At 50.6% G+C, this 17245-nt stretch overlaps 1 protein-coding gene across 3 annotated transcripts in view; it reads left to right on the plus strand.

Annotated features, from left to right (window-relative positions):
• Positions 1-17245, plus strand: part of SBNO2 (strawberry notch homolog 2) — a 93141-nt gene that overhangs the window by 71726 nt on the left and 4170 nt on the right. For all 3 annotated transcript variants that reach the window (XM_081177601.1, XM_081177600.1, XM_081177602.1), the window contains 14 exons: positions 1818-2006; positions 2500-2675; positions 3716-3847; positions 4186-4321; positions 5539-5651; positions 6853-6924; positions 8151-8259; positions 9344-9418; positions 10206-10349; positions 12233-12327; positions 12786-12878; positions 14344-14475; positions 15600-15676; positions 16702-16892. In XM_081177601.1, the coding sequence (XP_081033727.1) occupies positions 1818-2006; positions 2500-2675; positions 3716-3847; positions 4186-4321; positions 5539-5651; positions 6853-6924; positions 8151-8259; positions 9344-9418; positions 10206-10349; positions 12233-12327; positions 12786-12878; positions 14344-14475; positions 15600-15676; positions 16702-16892 (1734 nt within the window). The remainder of the gene's footprint in view (positions 1-1817; positions 2007-2499; positions 2676-3715; positions 3848-4185; positions 4322-5538; positions 5652-6852; positions 6925-8150; positions 8260-9343; positions 9419-10205; positions 10350-12232; positions 12328-12785; positions 12879-14343; positions 14476-15599; positions 15677-16701; positions 16893-17245) is intronic.

A 17245-nucleotide genomic window follows, 5' to 3' on the forward strand; every position in this document is an offset into this window, starting at 1 on the left:
TAATGAGACTTTTGATCCCTAAAATGAAAGCAGTAATCAATGTACTGCACTATAAAATAAATAAGACCATATTGTAGATGATGAAATTGGAAAAAAAAAATTCTTCTTACCTGCACTGATGATAGTCATTGTTTGGATTATCCATTTTCGCAGTCACACAATCAATCAATCAATCAGTAGCTGAACTAGGTTCCACGCAGTCACAGAAACAAATGAACCGAAAAAGCCTCAAAAACAAAAATGCAAAATAAAGAGCAAATACAAAAGCGCCAAACTTAATGCCTTCCGGCAGCCGACAGCCACATCGAACACTCTGCTTCCAAAAAACGTTTGAAAACCAGAACACATACTTTCGGCGTTTGGGAGCCAAGGCGTTTGAGAACCAAGGCACTACTGTATTTATCTTTCCTACTCCTTTGCAGCAGGGACTCCCAGGCATGTGTTTAATTGCCCTGGTGGTCGTGGACTTAGAATGTAGCCTCCTCCCTCCCTCCTCCTCCTCTTCCTCCACCACCTCCTAAATGGATTTATTTTATTCATTTTTTGGAATCAAGTTGGTTTCCATCCAGCACACACACGCACAGGTCTTTGCCCTAGGTGTCTCTAAATGTGTGCAGAGGAGGGCAAACCAAAATGATCAAGGGTCTGGAAGCCAAGCCTGATGAGGAGCGGTCAAAGAAGCTGGGCATGTTTAGCCTGGGAAAGAGGAAGCCGAGAGGAGATAGGATAGCCACCTTCAGATATCCGAAGGACCGTCACGTGAAAGTGGGGAGCAATCTCAACTACATAGCTGTCAACCGTCCCTTATTTGGTGGAGCTTGCATGCCTTGTGCCGATCAAATCGCCTTTGCTCAGCGCTGCCCAGCGGAGAGGTGACGGTGGTTTTCCTTACTGCATCCCCTTTGCCGGGTTGCTGTGCTGTGGGAACCACCGCTTGAGGCTTCGTTTGGCTGCTGGCTGGGCCTTTGGCTCGGAGGGGCTCAGAAGTCGAACATACCTGTGTCCGGAAAATCCCTTATTTTGGCTGCTGATCCCTTATTTTCGAGGCTGCTGGTCCCTTGTTTCCAAATCTGTAAGTTGACAGCTATGCTCAACTAAAGCATCCCTGACCGATGGCCATCCAACCTCTGCTTAAAAACCTCCAAGGATGGAGAGCCCACAACCTTGCAAGGGAGACCATTCCACTGCATTGCATGGGGTTGGACTTTTTGAGGATCTCTTCCAACTCTTACGAGTCCTCAGCTTTTCATTTTCAAAAAGCCCCTTTTAGCTTTGAAATTTCAAAGCACCACCTAGACTGAGTTATTATATGGGGCGCTTGTAAGCATTTTCAAGGCCCGTGACAGTCCGACAGCATTCCCTTCCCCAAAAGAAAAGAAAAGAAAAATGATTCAAGGCCCAGGCGTGCTGGTGGTGCAGAACCAAAGCGGTTGACCTCCAAATTTTTCTCATTGTGATTTCTGGGGTGCTGGCTCTCTTCCTTTGCCTATTCCTTTGTTCTTTGCCTGTCCTTAAGGCCTCGTTTTCACCCTGGCAGTTGGCCTGTCGCTCGTGCCGTTGAATGGTCTTTCATACCGGGAGGGTGGGACCAAACCCGCAGAATTCCCTGCGTGTAGAAAAGCAGGGTGAAAAGGCTTCAGTCCTGACATGCTAGATGTTTTCATGCGGGAATTATTTTGCATGGAGCTGTAGTGGGAACTGGGCTTTCCTTCCCCCTTTCCGATAGCCCCTTCCCTCCCTTCCGTCTGCCCCGTGGCTCCCCTCTCTCTTTAAGCGGCCTCCCTCACTTCCCCACCTTGCCCCACCTTTTATTCCAGGGAAGCAGAAGGGCCGCGGGGCCAAGTTCCCCAAAAGTTGCGACCTCACCAGCAGCAGCGTCATCAAGATCAGCTCCGACAGCAGCTCCGATTCCGAAGGAGGGATGGAGAGCGATTTCAACTCGTCCCCGGAGTCCCTGTTCGAAAACGACGACGTGATCTTCAATGGTTACGCTTGCGACGATCGGGGTGAGGGGTTGTTTGGGCTTTCTTATCGCCATTGTTAATTGCTGTCATCTTTAATCACACCCAAAGGGACGCGGGTGGCGCTGTGCCTTAAACCACAGAGCCTAAGACTTGCCGATCAGAAGGTCAGCGGTTCGAATCCCCGTGACAGGGTGAGCTCCCGTTGCTCTGTCCCTGCTTTTGCCAACCTAGCAGTTCGAAAGCACTTCAAAGTGCAAGTAGATAAATAGGTACCGCTCCGGCGGGAAGGTAAACGGCGTTTCCGTGCGCTGCTCTGGTTTGTCAAAGTGCAAGTAGATAAATAGGTACCGCTCCGGCGGGAAGGTCAACGGCGTTTCCGTGCGCTGCTCTGGTTTGTCAAAGTGCAAGGAGAAATCCTTCCTCCCCCGCCCCCCATGCTAAATACTCCCAACAGTTTCACATCCTTGGGCGTCCCCACGAGTTCTACCATTAGGAGAGAGAGGGAGAAACAAATAACTTTTCTCTCTCTGCGCAGGCAACACCTCTTTGCAGAACTCCCAGAAGGAGCTGTACGGCACTGTCATGCTGGAGAACGTCGAGAAGATGAAACAGGACCTCCTGGCCAAGGCGGAGGCGCTGGGCAAAGAACTACCTCTCAACACCTTGGACGAACTGATCGATCACTTTGGGGGCCCGGAGCACGTGGCAGAGGTGGGTGTCAGCAGGCCCATGACGACCAAAATCATGAGAATGTTGGGCCGGTGTCTTGTCTCTTGTAATGGGCTGGATGAGAGCCAACAGACTGAAGCTCAGTCCTAATTAGACTGAGGCTCTGTTAGTGGGGGGTTCCCTAGACCAGATGGCTGGCTCTTGGTGGGGTCACACTTCCCCTGAAAGAGCAGGTTTGTAGCTTGGGGGTCCTCCTGGATCCTTTGCTGTCGCTCGAGGCTCAGGTGGCCTCAGTGGCCCGGAGTGCCTTCCATCATCTTCGGCTGGTGGCCCAGCTACACCCTATCTGGACAGGGATGTCCTGTTGTCTATGCTCTGGTAACCTCAAGGTTAGATTACTGCAGTGCGTTCTATGTAGGGCTGCCTTTGGAGACAGTTCGGAAACTTCAGCCGGTGCAGAATTCAGCGGCCGGGTGGCAAGATGGTTTGAGCATATTGCGCCGATCCTGGTCCGACTGCACTGGCTGCCGATTAGTTTCCGGGCCCAGTTCAAAGTGCTGGTTTTGACCTATAAAGCCTTAAATGGCTCAGGACCGCAGTACCTCAAGGATCGCCTCTTTCCATATGAACCTGCCTGGACCCCGAGATCATCTTCTGAGGCCCTCCTTCGCGTGCCTCCTCCTCGAGAGGTCCGGAGGGTGGCAACACGAGAACAGGGCCTTCCCTGCAGTGGCTCCCTGTCTGTGGAACGCTCTCACCAGGGAAGTTCACCTGGCGCCTTCATTATGCACCTTTAGGTGCCAGGCAAAAACATTCCTTTTTAACCAGGCCTTTGGTTGATCTGAGCCAATTTACATCCCGTGCCCTTTTAAAATGTGGTTTTTTTGGGGGGGGGCTATTGGGTTGTTGTTTTTGTCTTGATTGTGTATTTTGTGGTTTTATGTCTTGATTTTGTGAACTGCCCTGAGACCCCCGGGTATAGGGCAGTATATAAATTCAATAAATATTAAAGAGAATGATGATGATGATGATGACCTCCCAGCTACAACAGCTTTTTCTTTTCTGTTCCCTCTCTCACGCAGATGACTGGCCGCAAAGGGCGCCTGGTGCGGCGGCCGGACGGCTCCGTCGTCTTCGAGTCGCGAGCCGAGCAATGCCTTTCCATCGACCACGTGAACCTCAAGGAGAAGGAGCGTTTCATGAACGGAGACAAAGTGAGCGCCAGGCAGGGCTTGGAGGGGCAAGCAGGGTGGGTGGGGAGCGAGGGGAGCGGAGAGATGAGCCCAGAGGGCTAAAGCTGCAGTGGTCCCCCTCCGCTAACCCAGAAATAGTACCTCGGGTTAAGAATTTTGCTTCAGGATGAGAACAGAAATCGTGCTCTGGCGGTGCGGCGGCAGCGGGAGGCCCCATTAGCGAAAGTGGCGCTTCAGGTTAAGAACAGTTTCAGGTTAAGAACGGACCTCCGGAACGAATTAAGTACTTAACCCGAGGTACCACTGTACTTATACTCACATCCCACCCACCCCGGTTTCTCCCTCTCTCTGTCCCCCAGCTCATAGCAATAATATCTGAGGCCTCCAGCTCAGGGATTTCTCTCCAAGCGGACAGACGGGTAAAGAATCAGAAGAGGCGCGTCCACATGACGCTAGAGCTGCCTTGGAGCGCCGATCGAGCCATCCAGCAGTTTGGTGAGCACGAAGCACGGCACAGATGTCCAAGAAAGCTCGTCTCTCATTTCAATGCTTCTCCAATCTGAAACAACCACTGGTGGTGGTTTTGTGCAGTGCCAAAGTGACCTCCCTAGGGTGCAAGTCTGGGCAGCGTGTCTGGAGGTCCTAGGCTGCCTGGACGACAAGACCCCCCTCTTAGCCTCGCTGATGGGGTCCAAAGGAAAGCAGAGCAGCAGGTGGTGCTGTGGTTTAAACCACAGACCTTACGACTTGCTGATCAGAAGGTCAAAGTGCAAGTAGATAAATAGGTACCACTCTGGCGGGAAGGTAAACGGCGTTTCCGTGCACTGCTCTGGTTCGCCAGAAGCGGCTTAGTCATGCTGGCCACATGACCCGGAAGCTGTACACCGACTCCCTTGGCCAGTAAAGCGAGATGAGTGCCGCAATCCCAGAGTCGGCCACGACTGGAACAAATGGTCAGGGGTCCCTTTACCTTTATCTGGCAGCTGGAGTTGCCGGAAGGAGTTGGACAAGGTGCCATCCACCTGCCTTAGGAACTCTGCTCCAGATTTGTGAAGGGTTTACTCCTGAGCCTTCTCGTGTAGATATCCCACAATGCAGCGGAGGTTTAGGATCAGAGCTTTCCTTCTCCTAGTTGGGCTCCCTTCCTACGTGCCCCCGTCTGCCCCTCACTCCTGCTGCTAAAACATGGGCAGATAGGATCTTGGTGGAAAGCTCATCTCTTAATCCTCTAACAATGGAACAAAGGTGCCCAGCGTTCAGCAGGAAAAGAAATTCTTCCTTCAAAAATCACTTGATTACGTAGGAAATACAGTGGTACCTTCGTTCTCAAATGGCTTGGCACCCAAACAAATCAGCTTCCAAACAGCTCAAAGCGTTCCGGTTTGCGGACGTTTTTTGGAAGCTGAACGTCTCCTGTGGCTTCTGATGGAGTGCAGCCAGTTGGAAACCGCGCCCTGGTTTTCGTATGGTTTCGGGAGTCGAACGGGCTCTCAGAACGGATTTTGAGAACCAAGGTACCACTCTAGTGGATAGAGCTCAGATTCCCCGCTTGGCCAGGAAGCTCGCTGTATGTTTTGGAACATAGCCTCTGCCTTTTCCGGCTGCGTCCCCAAACCAATGGGGTCGGCCCGGGTGTTACGTCGCTGGCTGCCCCACCCCTCGCTGTAGGGGGCGTTGAGAGCTAACCTTCCCTGTTTGGGGTTTCCTTCCAGGTCGGACGCACCGCTCCAACCAGGTTTCTGCTCCGGAATACATCTTCCTCATCTCCGAACTGGCCGGCGAGAGGCGGTTCGCTTCCATTGTGGCCAAACGCCTGGAGAGCCTTGTAAGTCTTGGTTTGCCCCTTCCGTGGAAGGGTTCCTGGGTCCATCTGCCCCCTTGGCCCCATGTCTTTGAACCAGGAAAGACCTACAGTACTTTCTTTGAGTTCTTTCGAGCCTCAGAAGTTTCTGCGCTTTGGGATTCCGTGGGCCGAGCGATGCTGAAATCTCTGCAATCGCAGGCCCCTCTCCAGCCCTTGGAAATCTCTCCAGGGCACAGCTCTTTCCAGCCGTAAGCGTTTCTGCCGAGCTGGAATGTGAGCCTCTTCTTTCCTTGGATTTGAAAGGCAATGGTGAAATTTACATTTCCTGCCCCGCCCTCTTTTGTCTCTGGCTGTAATGTAGCCCTTGGAAGTGAACACGGCCCTTGTGGCTAAGAGAATGACCCACTTCTTGAACTGGGCACCACAATTCAAGAAGGACACTGACAAACTGGAACGTGTCCAGAGGAGGGCAACCAAAATGGTCAAAGGCCTGGAAACGATGCCTTATGAGGAACGGCTAAGGGAGCTGGGCATGTTTAGCCTGGAGAAGAGGAGGTTAAGGGGTGATATGATAGCCATGTTCAAATATATAAAAGGATGTCACATAGAGGAGGGAGAAAGGTTGTTTTCTGCTGCTCCAGAGAAGCGGACACGGAGCAATGGATCCAAACTACAAGAAAGAAGATTCCACCTAAACATTAGGAAGAACTTCCTGACAGTAAGAGCTGTTTGACAGTGGAATTTGCTGCCAAGGAGTGTGGTGGAGTCTCCTTTTTTGGAGGTCTTTAAGCAGAGGCTTGACAACCATATGTCAGGAGTGCTCTGATGGTGTTTCCTGCTTGGCAGGGGGTTGGACTCGATGGCCCTTGTGGTCTCTTCCAACTCTAGGATTCTATGATTCACTTTGGGAGGTATTCCGGTTCAGGTCCTGTCTCGGTCACAAATTCACTGAAGCAACCTCAGAGCCATGTTTCCCTGGTCTCTTCCCCTTTCTTCACTGCTGTGTGTGTGTGTTGGGGGATAAGACATACGTGAAAGTTAACAGAGAAAACGTAAAGGGCTGGATCCAGGGTTTGAGGGGACCTTGGTGGGCATACCTGGCAGCGGTTGGCAGCAGCAGCACTCCAGGTCCGTGCGAGAAGGTGGGACCGCCAGGCTAGGCTACTGCAAAAATCTTCAACGTATTTCCTTTCCTTTTCTCTCTCTCTTCCCTTCTCGATAGGGTGCCTTAACTCACGGAGACAGGAGAGCAACCGAATCCAGAGACCTCAGCAAATACAACTTTGAGAATAAGGTGAGGGGCAAGTCGAGAAAGAAGTTAAAAATTGGGGGGGCGGCTGCTCCAAGAAAATATCTCGTGCCACCATAAAGCAACCTTCGCCAACCCGGAAGCTCTCCCAGATGTTTTTGCCAATGGCTGCCGTCAGCTGCACTGCAGAGGGTTGGGCTAGACGATTCTGTACTTTTTGGGTTCTACATCTCGAAGTCACCATGTTGGCAGAGGCTCCCTTTAAAGGCTATGGGAGGAATTTTACATGACACCCTTACAGGGGGAACGTGCGTTTAACCTAACCCAGATGCCTCGAAAGTTGAGTCAACTTTAATCTGTTTCAGCATTTTAGCTCATGTGTGTTTTAAAGCACGGCTGTGCGGTTTTTCTACATTTCATTGTTTTATCTTTTCCTAAACCGCTTTGCAGTTTGTTTTTCAAATTTTAAAAAAGAATGAAATAGTAAATAACCAACCTCCTAGAAGTTATCAGCAGGCGACAACAGCCACGCCCCAGGAAGCAGCTTTTACCGGCTGACTAAAATGAGTACAGTGGTACCTTGGTTCTCAAACTTAATCCTTTCCGGAAGTCCGTTCCAAAACCAAAGCGTTCCAAAACCAAGGCGCGCTTTCCCATAGAAAGTGATGCAAAATGGATTAATCCGTTCCAGCCTTTTAAAAACAACCCCTAAAACAGCAATTTGACATGAATTTTACTACCTAACGAGACCATTGATCCGTAAAATGAAAGCAATAAACAATGGACTGCAGTCACACAATCAATCCATCAGTAGCTGAAGTGGGTTCTGCACAGTCACAAAAACAAAACGAAAAAGAGTCGCAAAAGCAAAACATGGAAAATAAATAGCAAAAACAGACAGACCTCAGCGCAACACTCACAACGGATGTGTGGCACTCAGAACGGAAGCGTAACACTCAAAACGGAGCATGTTCGGCTTCCGAAAAAAGTTCGCAAACCGGAACACTTCCTTCCGGGTTTGCCGCGTTTGGGTTCCAAGTTGTTTGAGTACCAAGGCGTTTGAGAACCAAGGCACCACTGTACTAAACAGAGCAATGCTACATATGAACGATCAAATAGCGCACAATGGAATTACAGTTTCCCTTGGGGCAGAATCTTGATTTGCTGGGCTGCAAAGCGTTTCATTTATTTTGATGGGGCAACGGGGGGTGGGTTTGCACCCCGATGCCTGCGCAGGGCCTGATCCTTTTCGCCCTCCTTCCCCTCCCCAGTACGGGTCCCGGGCCCTCGTCAAGGTCCTTCACACCATCAACAACCAGACGGAGAACAAAGTCCCCGTGCCCAAGGGGTACCCGAGGGAAGACGCTGCTTTCTTCCACGGTAAGGAAGCTGGAGGCAAGAATGCAGGTTGGGCGGTGTTTGTTGGGGCATAAAGGGAAACGGTTCGGCTGGTGCGCTTAAGGGCGCAAGCCGCAAGTAGGGATGCTCTGCCTCTGCCTCTTCGAAACCCCTTCTTTCTGGGACATAGGAGCTGTCATGGACTGGCTGGACGCATAGGAACGCTGGGAGGAACCAGCTGGGGGACCCCGCTCTAGGGAAGAAGGCTCAGAGCCCGGGGATTGGCGGTGGGACGATCATGAGTGATCAGAGGGATAAGATCGGGAGGAGGAGTGTGGGAATGTTCATTGTGGCAGGAGAGGATATATTGTTTATTAATATCCTTCCTGGGACGCGGGTGGCGCTGTGGGTTAAACCACAGAGCCTAGGACTTGCCGATCAGAAGGTCGGTGGTTCGAATCCCCGCGACGACGGGGTGAGCTCCCATTGCTCGGTCCCTGCTCCTGCCCACCTAGCAGTTCGAAAGCACCTCAAAGTGCAAGTAGATAAATAGGTACCGCTCTGGCAGGAAGATAAACGGCGTTTCCGTGCGCTGCTCTGGTTCGCCAGAAGCGGCTTAGTCCTGCTGGCCACACGACCCGGAAGCTGTACGCCAGCTCCCTCGGCCAATAAAGCGAGGTGAGCGCCGCAACCCCAGAGTCGGTCAACACTGGACCTAATGGTCAGGGGTCCCTTTACCTTTACCTTTAATATCCTTCCTAACTTGCGCTATCAAGTTCCTTTGCTTATCAGAGTTTACATTCCCCTTTTTACATGCACAGCAGACAGCTGGCTGCAGGCTCCTGTGAGCCTCTCACTAATACACAATTCAGTCTGTCTCAGATTGAATTGTACGTTCCCTAACCCTTGAATCCCTCTTGAAAGAATAAAGACGCCACAAATCTTAGGTTTTGCAAGGTGTTTAAAAGATACTGGGCTTTTTCATTTTTGTGACTTGGAACCAGTGGGCTTTTTGAAGGTGCAGTCGAGCAAGTGGTCTGCATTTGGGGCATTTGGGACTTCAGATTTATTTCCTTTTGCTTGCAAGCCAATAAGAGGGTTAACGCTGCTCTCTGCTCCCCTCCAGAAATGAAGCTGAGTCTCCTCTCGGTCGGGATCGGCTGCAAAGAGATGCGGTACGGCTACGTGGCGGTGGAAAAAGGTAGGCTTCTCACTGCGAGGAATTTCTCAGCTGTGGTTCCTGCGTTTGTGGGGGGGTTAGACTAGATGACCCTTGGGGTCCCTTCTGACTCTAGGGACTCAGCTAAAACCCAGCATTTTAGATGCATTATAAAACTGTAACACCAGGTGGCGCTGTGGTCAAGAAGAGGTTACTCTGATAGACAGAGCAAATGCGTGAAGCCCCCTACATTCACAAGCTAGGTTTCCTTTTGAGGCGTTGCAGCGCACTGTCTCAGATCCACTTCTTCTCCAGAAAAACAACCTTGCCCTGTGATTTATTGTCGCAACACACTAAGCCTTTTGTCCCGTCGTTTTCCCTTTGTGCTTGCATCTGAAATTACCGTATTTTTTGCTCTATAAGACTCACTTTTCCCCTCCTAAAAAGTAAGGGGAAATGTGTGTGTGCGTCTTATGGAGCGAATGCAGGCTGCGCAGCTATCCCAGAAGCCAGAACAGCAAGAGGGATTGCTGCTTTCACTGCACAGCGATCCCTCTTGCTCTTCTGGCTTCTGAGACTCAGAATATATTTTTTTCTTGTTTTCCTCCTCCAAAAACTAGGTGCGTCTTGTGGTCTGGTGCGTCTTATAGAGCGGAAAATACGGTATATTGAACCCTAGTATGGAAGCGTGTTTTCCGTGGCCTCAGCCTCCAGACCTCCCTGCTTCATGCCTGCTTTTTGCAAAGTGGGAGGCAGGACCACCAAGCCAGATCTCCGAAGGGTTTTGTATATGTGTGGGAGAGAGAATGACGGCTTTTCGTTCCCGCAGATTGCTCCATCAGCAAGTTCCTGAACCGCATCCTGGGGTTGGAAGTCCACACGCAGAACCTCCTTTTCCAGTACTTCAGCGACACGTTCGACTACCTGATCGAGAGGGACAAGAAGGACGGCAAATACGACATGGGAATTCTGGGTAAGCACCCTGCAGTTGAGGACACACACCCCAATAAAACCCTATGCTCCATAACGGGATTTCTGAGGTCCCAGATCTCTGCCCCCAGTCTAGCCTTTACCTCCATCAGTTAAGCTCTGCTGGACTGGGCGAATGTCCTGTACAGTGGTACCTCGGGTTACAGACACTTCAGGTTACAGACGCTTCAGGTTACAGACAGTTCAGGTTACAGACGCTTCAGGTTACAGGCTCCACTAACCCAGAAACAGTACCTCAGGTTCTGTTTGATAATGTGTGGTTTGCTATGCCTAATAAAAGATATTATTATTAGTAGTAGTAGTAGTACCTCAGGTTAAGAACTTTGCTTCAGGATGAGAACAGGAATCGCACAGCGGCAGCGGGAGGCCCCATTAACTAAACTGGTACCTCAGGTTAAGAACAGTTTCAGGTTAAGAACGGACCTCCGGAACGAATTAAGTTCTAAACCTGAGGTACCACTGTATCTAGGTAAAAGGGACGCAGTTGGCGCTGTGGTCTAAACCACTGAGCCTCTTGGGCTTGCCGATCGGAAGGTCGGCGGTTCGAATCCCCACGACGGGGTGAGCTCCCGTTGTTCAGTCCCAGCCCCTGCCAACCTAGCAGTTTGAAAGCACGTCAAAGTGCAAGTAGATAAATAGGTACCGCTCCAGCAGGAAGGTAAACGGCGTTTCTGTGCACTCTGGTTTCCGTCACAGTGTCCCGTTGCGCCAGAAGTGGTTTAGTCCTGCCGGCCACATGACCTGGAAAGCTGTCTGCGGACAAACGCCGGCTCCCTCGGCCAGTAAAGCGAGATGAGCGCCGCAACCCCATAGTCGCCTTTGACTGGACCTAACCGTCCAGGGGTCCTTTACCTTTGCCTTGCCTGGAGTTCTATGATTGCGCAGAGGAAGCCAAGACAGCCAGGAGGGGAGATTTTGAAAGATTTCTTGCACACAAACACTGGAGACCCAATTGCGGTCCTGTCTCTTTCCCGAAAGCTTGTAAGAATTAGCAGTATGCAGTGACCTCTTGCTGCTGTGGATTAAATTTCCACAGCCTTCTCCCACCCAGCCTGAGCCCTGAGGTCAGGTACTGTCATCTACCCGTGTCTTTTGTTGGCTTAATAATAATAATATTTATACCCCACCCATCTGGCTGCGTTTCCCCAGCTACTCTGGCCGGCTTACAACATATATAACAACACATAATAATATGGAGAAACGTTGAGTGTTATAAGGAAACCGGACGAGTGAGGAGGAGGAATTGTGGATATACAGTGGTGCCTCGCAAGACGAAAATAATTCGTTCCGCGAGTCTTTTCGTCTTGCAATGTTTTTCGTCTTGCAAAGCACGGTCCGTCGCAACTGCGCCTCTTCAAGCGGCTTTAAGAAAAAAGCGCAAGACGTTTTCGTCTTGTGAAGCAAGCCCATAGGGAAATTCGTCTAGCGAAGCAGCGCAAAACCGAAAAACCCTTTCGTCTAGCGAGTTTTTCGTCTTGCAAGGCATTCGTCTTGCGGGGCACCACTGTACAGCTGCCAATAGAATATTTTAAGTGCACTATACAAATGTGACACTAGATGGCGCTTGTGAGCTAATGACAAACGCAATATATTTTTCAAAACCATTTTTAAGAAAAAAGCATTTTCGCTGTGGTTTTTTTAAGATATGTGTAGATTGCACCTGTAATGAGGAGAGGGACAGTGTGCTTTGTGCAAGGGCTAAGGGAGGGCCATCTTTCTCAGTTTCTACACAGCCATTTCCAGCTGGTGGCAGGGGCGGCGGGCGGCGTTAGATGGTAAACTCTCTCCCTGGCATGACATGGCAGGTGAGTGGGTTCTGTCCAGCGCAGGGCTTTCTAAACCTTCCCCTCTTTCTCTCCCCGCCAGACCTTGCCCCCGGCATCGACGAGATCTACGAAGAGAGCAAGGAGGTTTTCCTGACCCCAGGGCACCCGCAGGATGGGCAGGTGGTCTTCTACAAGGTAAGAATGCGGGACCAGAGATTTACAGAAGATTGGAAGAAGTATATGAATTATTTGAAGATCAACTGTAATCAACAAATTACGCTAGTAGGATTACAAGAAGTTTTGTAAGGAGAAATATACAAAGTGCTACAAAGTATAAAAAGATAGAGATATTGGTTATGAGTTTGAAATGAGATTGCTCCCTAATTGTTTTAATATTGTGTCTTAATCTTTTAAATTGTATTTTAATCAACTTATTTTTATTATTGGTTGTTAGCCGCCCTGAGCCTGGTCTTGGCTGGAGAGGGCGGGGTATAAATAAAAATGTATTATTATTATTATTATTATTATTATTATTATTATTATTATTATTAACTGAGCCTGGAGCTTGGGCGAAGGAGTGTTGCCTCCTGCACCGGCTGCAAGACCCCTCCCTCCTTGTGCCCTTGTAATTCTTAATTTCCTCCCCTCGTTAGATCAGCGTCGACAGAGGCCTGAAGTGGGAAGAGGCCTATGAGAAATCCCTGCAACTCACAGGTCCTCAGGACGGCTTCTACCTGTCTTATAAGGTGAGGTTGCTTAAGGGCAAGGAGGGTGGAGATGTAACAGGAGTGTTTCCAGTCTCCCCTCCGCGCAGCAGGCTAGCTTCTCGGCACCCTCTCTCGCTCACACCTCGTTCAGCCGAGTCCGTGGAAATGTTTCCAGGTAGAGTTTCTAGAGTCCGTGGAAATGTTTCCAGGTAGGAGATTCCTCTCCGGATGCCAGACAGGGCGAATGAGGGGTGTGGCATGGGGAGAAGAGGGCTAGGAGCTAGGCAGAGAGGCTGGAGGAGGGTCGCATTAGGTCCTCCGCTCCCTGGTCCTGAATGGGGTGACTGTGCCCCTGAAGGACCAGGTGCGCAGCCTGGGAGTCATTTTGGACTCACCGCTGTCCATGGAGGTGCAGGTCAGTTCTGTGTCCAGGGCAGCTCCATCTGGTACGCAGGATGAGACCCTCTCTGCCCGCTGACTGTCTGGCCAGAGTGGTGCATGCTCTGGTTATCTCCCGCTTGGACTACTGCCATGCGCTCTACGTGGGGCTACCTTTGAAGGTGACCTGGAAACTGCAGCTAATCCAGAATGCGGCAGCTAGACTGGGGACTGGGAGCGGCCGCCGGGACAACATAACACCGGTCTTGAAAGACCTACATTGGCTCCCAGAATGTTTCCGAGCACAATTCAAAGTCTCAGTACTGACCTTGAAAGCCCTACAGGGAACCAGGCAGAGGGTCTTTTCGGTAGTGGCGCCCGCCCTGTGGAACTCCCTCCCACCAGATGTCAAAGAGAACAACAACTAGCAGACTTTTAGAAGACATCTGAAGGCACCCCTGTTTAGGGAAGCTTTTAATGTATGCCTCTACTGCAGCCCTTGTTTTGTTAGTCCCGAAAGGGAAAATGAGCGAGGTCCCAACCAAGAATGGCAGCTTAAAACTGATGGAATATGCACAGCTTGAGAACCTAACATATAGAATAAGAGAACAAGAAGAGCATACGTTTAGAGAAGATTGGAAAACGTTTATTGAATTTATGGGTGGTGAATTGTGTACACTTGAAAACGCTGGCAGCATTAAGATAAATTCAACAGGGTAAATAAGTTTTGATGGATGTAATAATAGAATACAGAATGGTTTATTTTATGTAAAATATGCAGGGATTTATGGCATGCGAAATGAACCCTGGAAAGAGAAGAAGGGAAGTTGTTTATGTTTTAAGGTTGTTTCAATGAGTATTCTAAAATATCAAACAGAAAATTTAATTAAACACACACACAATACGATAGCCACAATACGAAAGGAAAGAGGGACTGAGGAGGGAGGAGGAAAGCGGAGCGAGTCGGGCGCTCGCTCCCCGCAGTGATTTCTTCATTATGGGCGTGTGTGTGTCCTAGAGAGGGACTCCGGATCAGGCCGAAATATGGGGCGTGTCTGTATAAGAAGTCGTGCTTCCTGTCCAAACGTTGACCCCCCCCCCCAACTTTACCGGCTGCCTTTTGCAGATCAGAGGCCAGCAGTACACCTGCGTTCTGGCTGAGCAGAGCAAAGGAAGATACTTCACCCTCTACAAGCCGAACATCCGCAAGAACAGCCAGCCGGAGACCTTGGAGAGTCTCCTCAAGAAGTACCGACGGGTGAGTCTGGCCCGAAGTCACTGCCGGGTGCTCCTCTGAGTGAGGAAAACATCTGGCTTGAGAGCAGGATGGGGGGGGGGGACCCAGTGGTCTTAGCACATCACAAGCTGAATTTGAGTCAATTGCATGATGCAGCAGCAAAAAAATAGCCAAGGCTATTCTAGGCTGCAAGGGACCACAGAGCCTCGGGCTTGCCGATCAGAAGGTCAGCTGTTTGAATCCCCGCAGTGACGGGGTGAGCTCCCGTTGCTCGGTCCCTGCTCCTGCCAACCTAGCAGTTCCAAAGCACACCAGGGCAAGTAGATAAATAGGTACCGCTCCGGCGGGAATATAAACAGTGTTTCCGTGCGCTGCTCTGGTTCGCCAGAAGCGGCTTAGTCCTGCTGGCCACGTGACCCGGAAGCTGTATGCCGGCTCCTTCGGCCAGTAAAGCGAGATGAGTGCCGCAACCCCAGAGTCAGTCACGGCTGGACCTAATGGTCAGGGGTCCCTTTACCTTTTAACTGTTCCTAAATGGGATGCAGGTGGCACTGTGGTCTAAGCCACAGAGCCTAGGGCTTGCTGATCAGAAGGCTGGCGGTTCGAATCTCCACATTGCTCGGTCTCAGCTCCTGCCAACCTAGTAGTTCGAAAGCACGTCAAAGTGCAATTAGATAAATAGGTACCACTCTGGCGGGAAGGTAAACGGCGTTTCCGTGCACTGCTCTGGTTCGCCAGAAGCGGCTTAGTCCTGCTGGCCACATGACCCGGAATAACTGTCTGCGGACAAATGCCGCCTCCCTTGGCCTATAGAGCGAGATGAGCGCTGCAACCCCAGAGTCAGCCGCGACTGGACCTAATGGTCAGGGGTCCCTTTACCTTTACCTTACCTTACCCAGGGCAGCCCCAAGCAACTTAGAACCAGCTGAAACATTAGGAAGAACTTTCCGAGGGTGAGAGCTGTTCAACGGTGGAACAGCTGACCTTGGAAAGGTGGCGGCCTCTTCTTCATAGCTGCTTTATTGAACAGAATTTGGACTTCCACTTGCCAGGGCTTCTCCAGCTGCGGTCAGATGAACTTTGAGGTGCCTCCCATGCCCGTGGCTCTGTGATTCACGGTCTCCCTCGCTTTGCTTTTCCCTCAGGTGTTGCCGGAAGAAGCCAAAGAGCACTGGGAGAGCAGCTACGCTTTTTCGTTGGAGCACTGCAACCATGCCGTGTGGTAAGTCCCTTGGGGGGGAGGCCGGCCCTTCGGATCAAATGGGGCACAGCCCCACAGACCTCGGCCAAGCCCCCACCTGCCTGCCCCACTTGCCTAGCTGTGAATCCTGCATCAAAGGGGGTCAGAGCCGGCATCCCTCCCAAGTCTATGATTCTAGCGAGTCCGGAGCGTGGTTTTGCTGCCAGCTCCATCTTGGCCTGGTTTGCACCTAATCATGCTAAACAAACCATGGTTATAGCTGAGGCACCTTGCGAACAGTCCAATAATAATAATAATAATAATATCAAGACATCAGGTGCAGAGTCCTATTGATCATGAGACGAGATCTTTTGTCTCTTTTCATCTTTACTCATCCCATAAATCGTTGTTTCATAAATAAAGTCTCTGATCTCCAGAAACTAAGTGGTGAAATAATAATAATTTTATTATTGATAACCCGCCCATCAAGCTGGCTTTCCCCAGCCACTCTGGGCGGCCCCCAACATAGTATTAAAAACAGAATCAAACATTTAAAACATCCCTAAACAGGGCGGCTTACAGCATATATAAAAACATAATCAAACATCAGACATTAAAAACTTCCCTAAACAGGGCTGCCTTCAGATGTCTTCTAAAAGTCAGACAGTTTTTTATTTCCTTGAAATCTGGTGGGAGGGTGTTCCACAGGGCAGGCGCCACCACCGAGAAGGCCCTCTGCCTGGTTCCCTGTAACCTCACTTCTCACAGGGAGGGAACCGCCAGAAGGCCCTCAGAGTTGGACCTCAGTGTCTGGGTGGAACGATGGGGGTGGAGACGCTCCTTCAGGTATACTGGGCTGTTTAGGGCTTTCAAGGTCAGCACCAACACTTTGAATCGTGCTCGGAAACGCTGCTTTATTACGATTGCAGGCAAATTCTGCTGCGTGTTCTCTCCCAGGCCGTAATCCGACACTCTTTGCCACCGGTTAGAGCTCCCCAGTTTCCCATGTGGCTGACTGACCCTCTTCTCTTCCTCCTCCCCTGTCCTAAAAAAAAACAACCCTTCAGGAACCGGAACTGCAAGGTGGTTCAGGAAGGGAAAGAATGCCATCAGGGGACGCGTCTGCGTCATTACCACATGCTGTGTGGGGCGCTCCTGAGAGTCTGGAACAGGATCGCCAGCGTCATGGCCGACATCACAAACACCAGCTACCTGCAGATCGTCCGCCTCAAGACCAAGGAAAAGAGGAAGCAAGTTGGTGAGGAGGCGGTGGGGGTTTTGGCGTTTAGATCCGCAGTTTCCCCAACCTTTGCCGGGGGGAGGGAACGCAGCCCCTTCGGTCCCATCAACCCGAACCTTGTCGCCCAGCAAGCCTGCCATATATACTTAGTCAAAGTTGCATTTTGTACGACCTGGCAAGGAAGGCGGTAATGCAGTGAGGCGCAATTGAACGTTCATTCGGAGCCCAGGGAAAACAAATTGTTTAATTGGCGAAACCAATGGACTTGATCCAGGGATATCGGCTCTGCAAAGACTGATAGTCGTTTATACAGTCGTACCTCGGTAGTCCGTTCGACTTCCAAAATATTCGGAAACCCAAACGCAGCCTCC

This window comes from Podarcis bocagei, assembly GCF_964188305.1.
Source record: "Podarcis bocagei genome assembly, chromosome: 18".
In the NCBI taxonomy this organism is placed as follows: domain Eukaryota; kingdom Metazoa; phylum Chordata; class Lepidosauria; order Squamata; family Lacertidae; genus Podarcis; species Podarcis bocagei.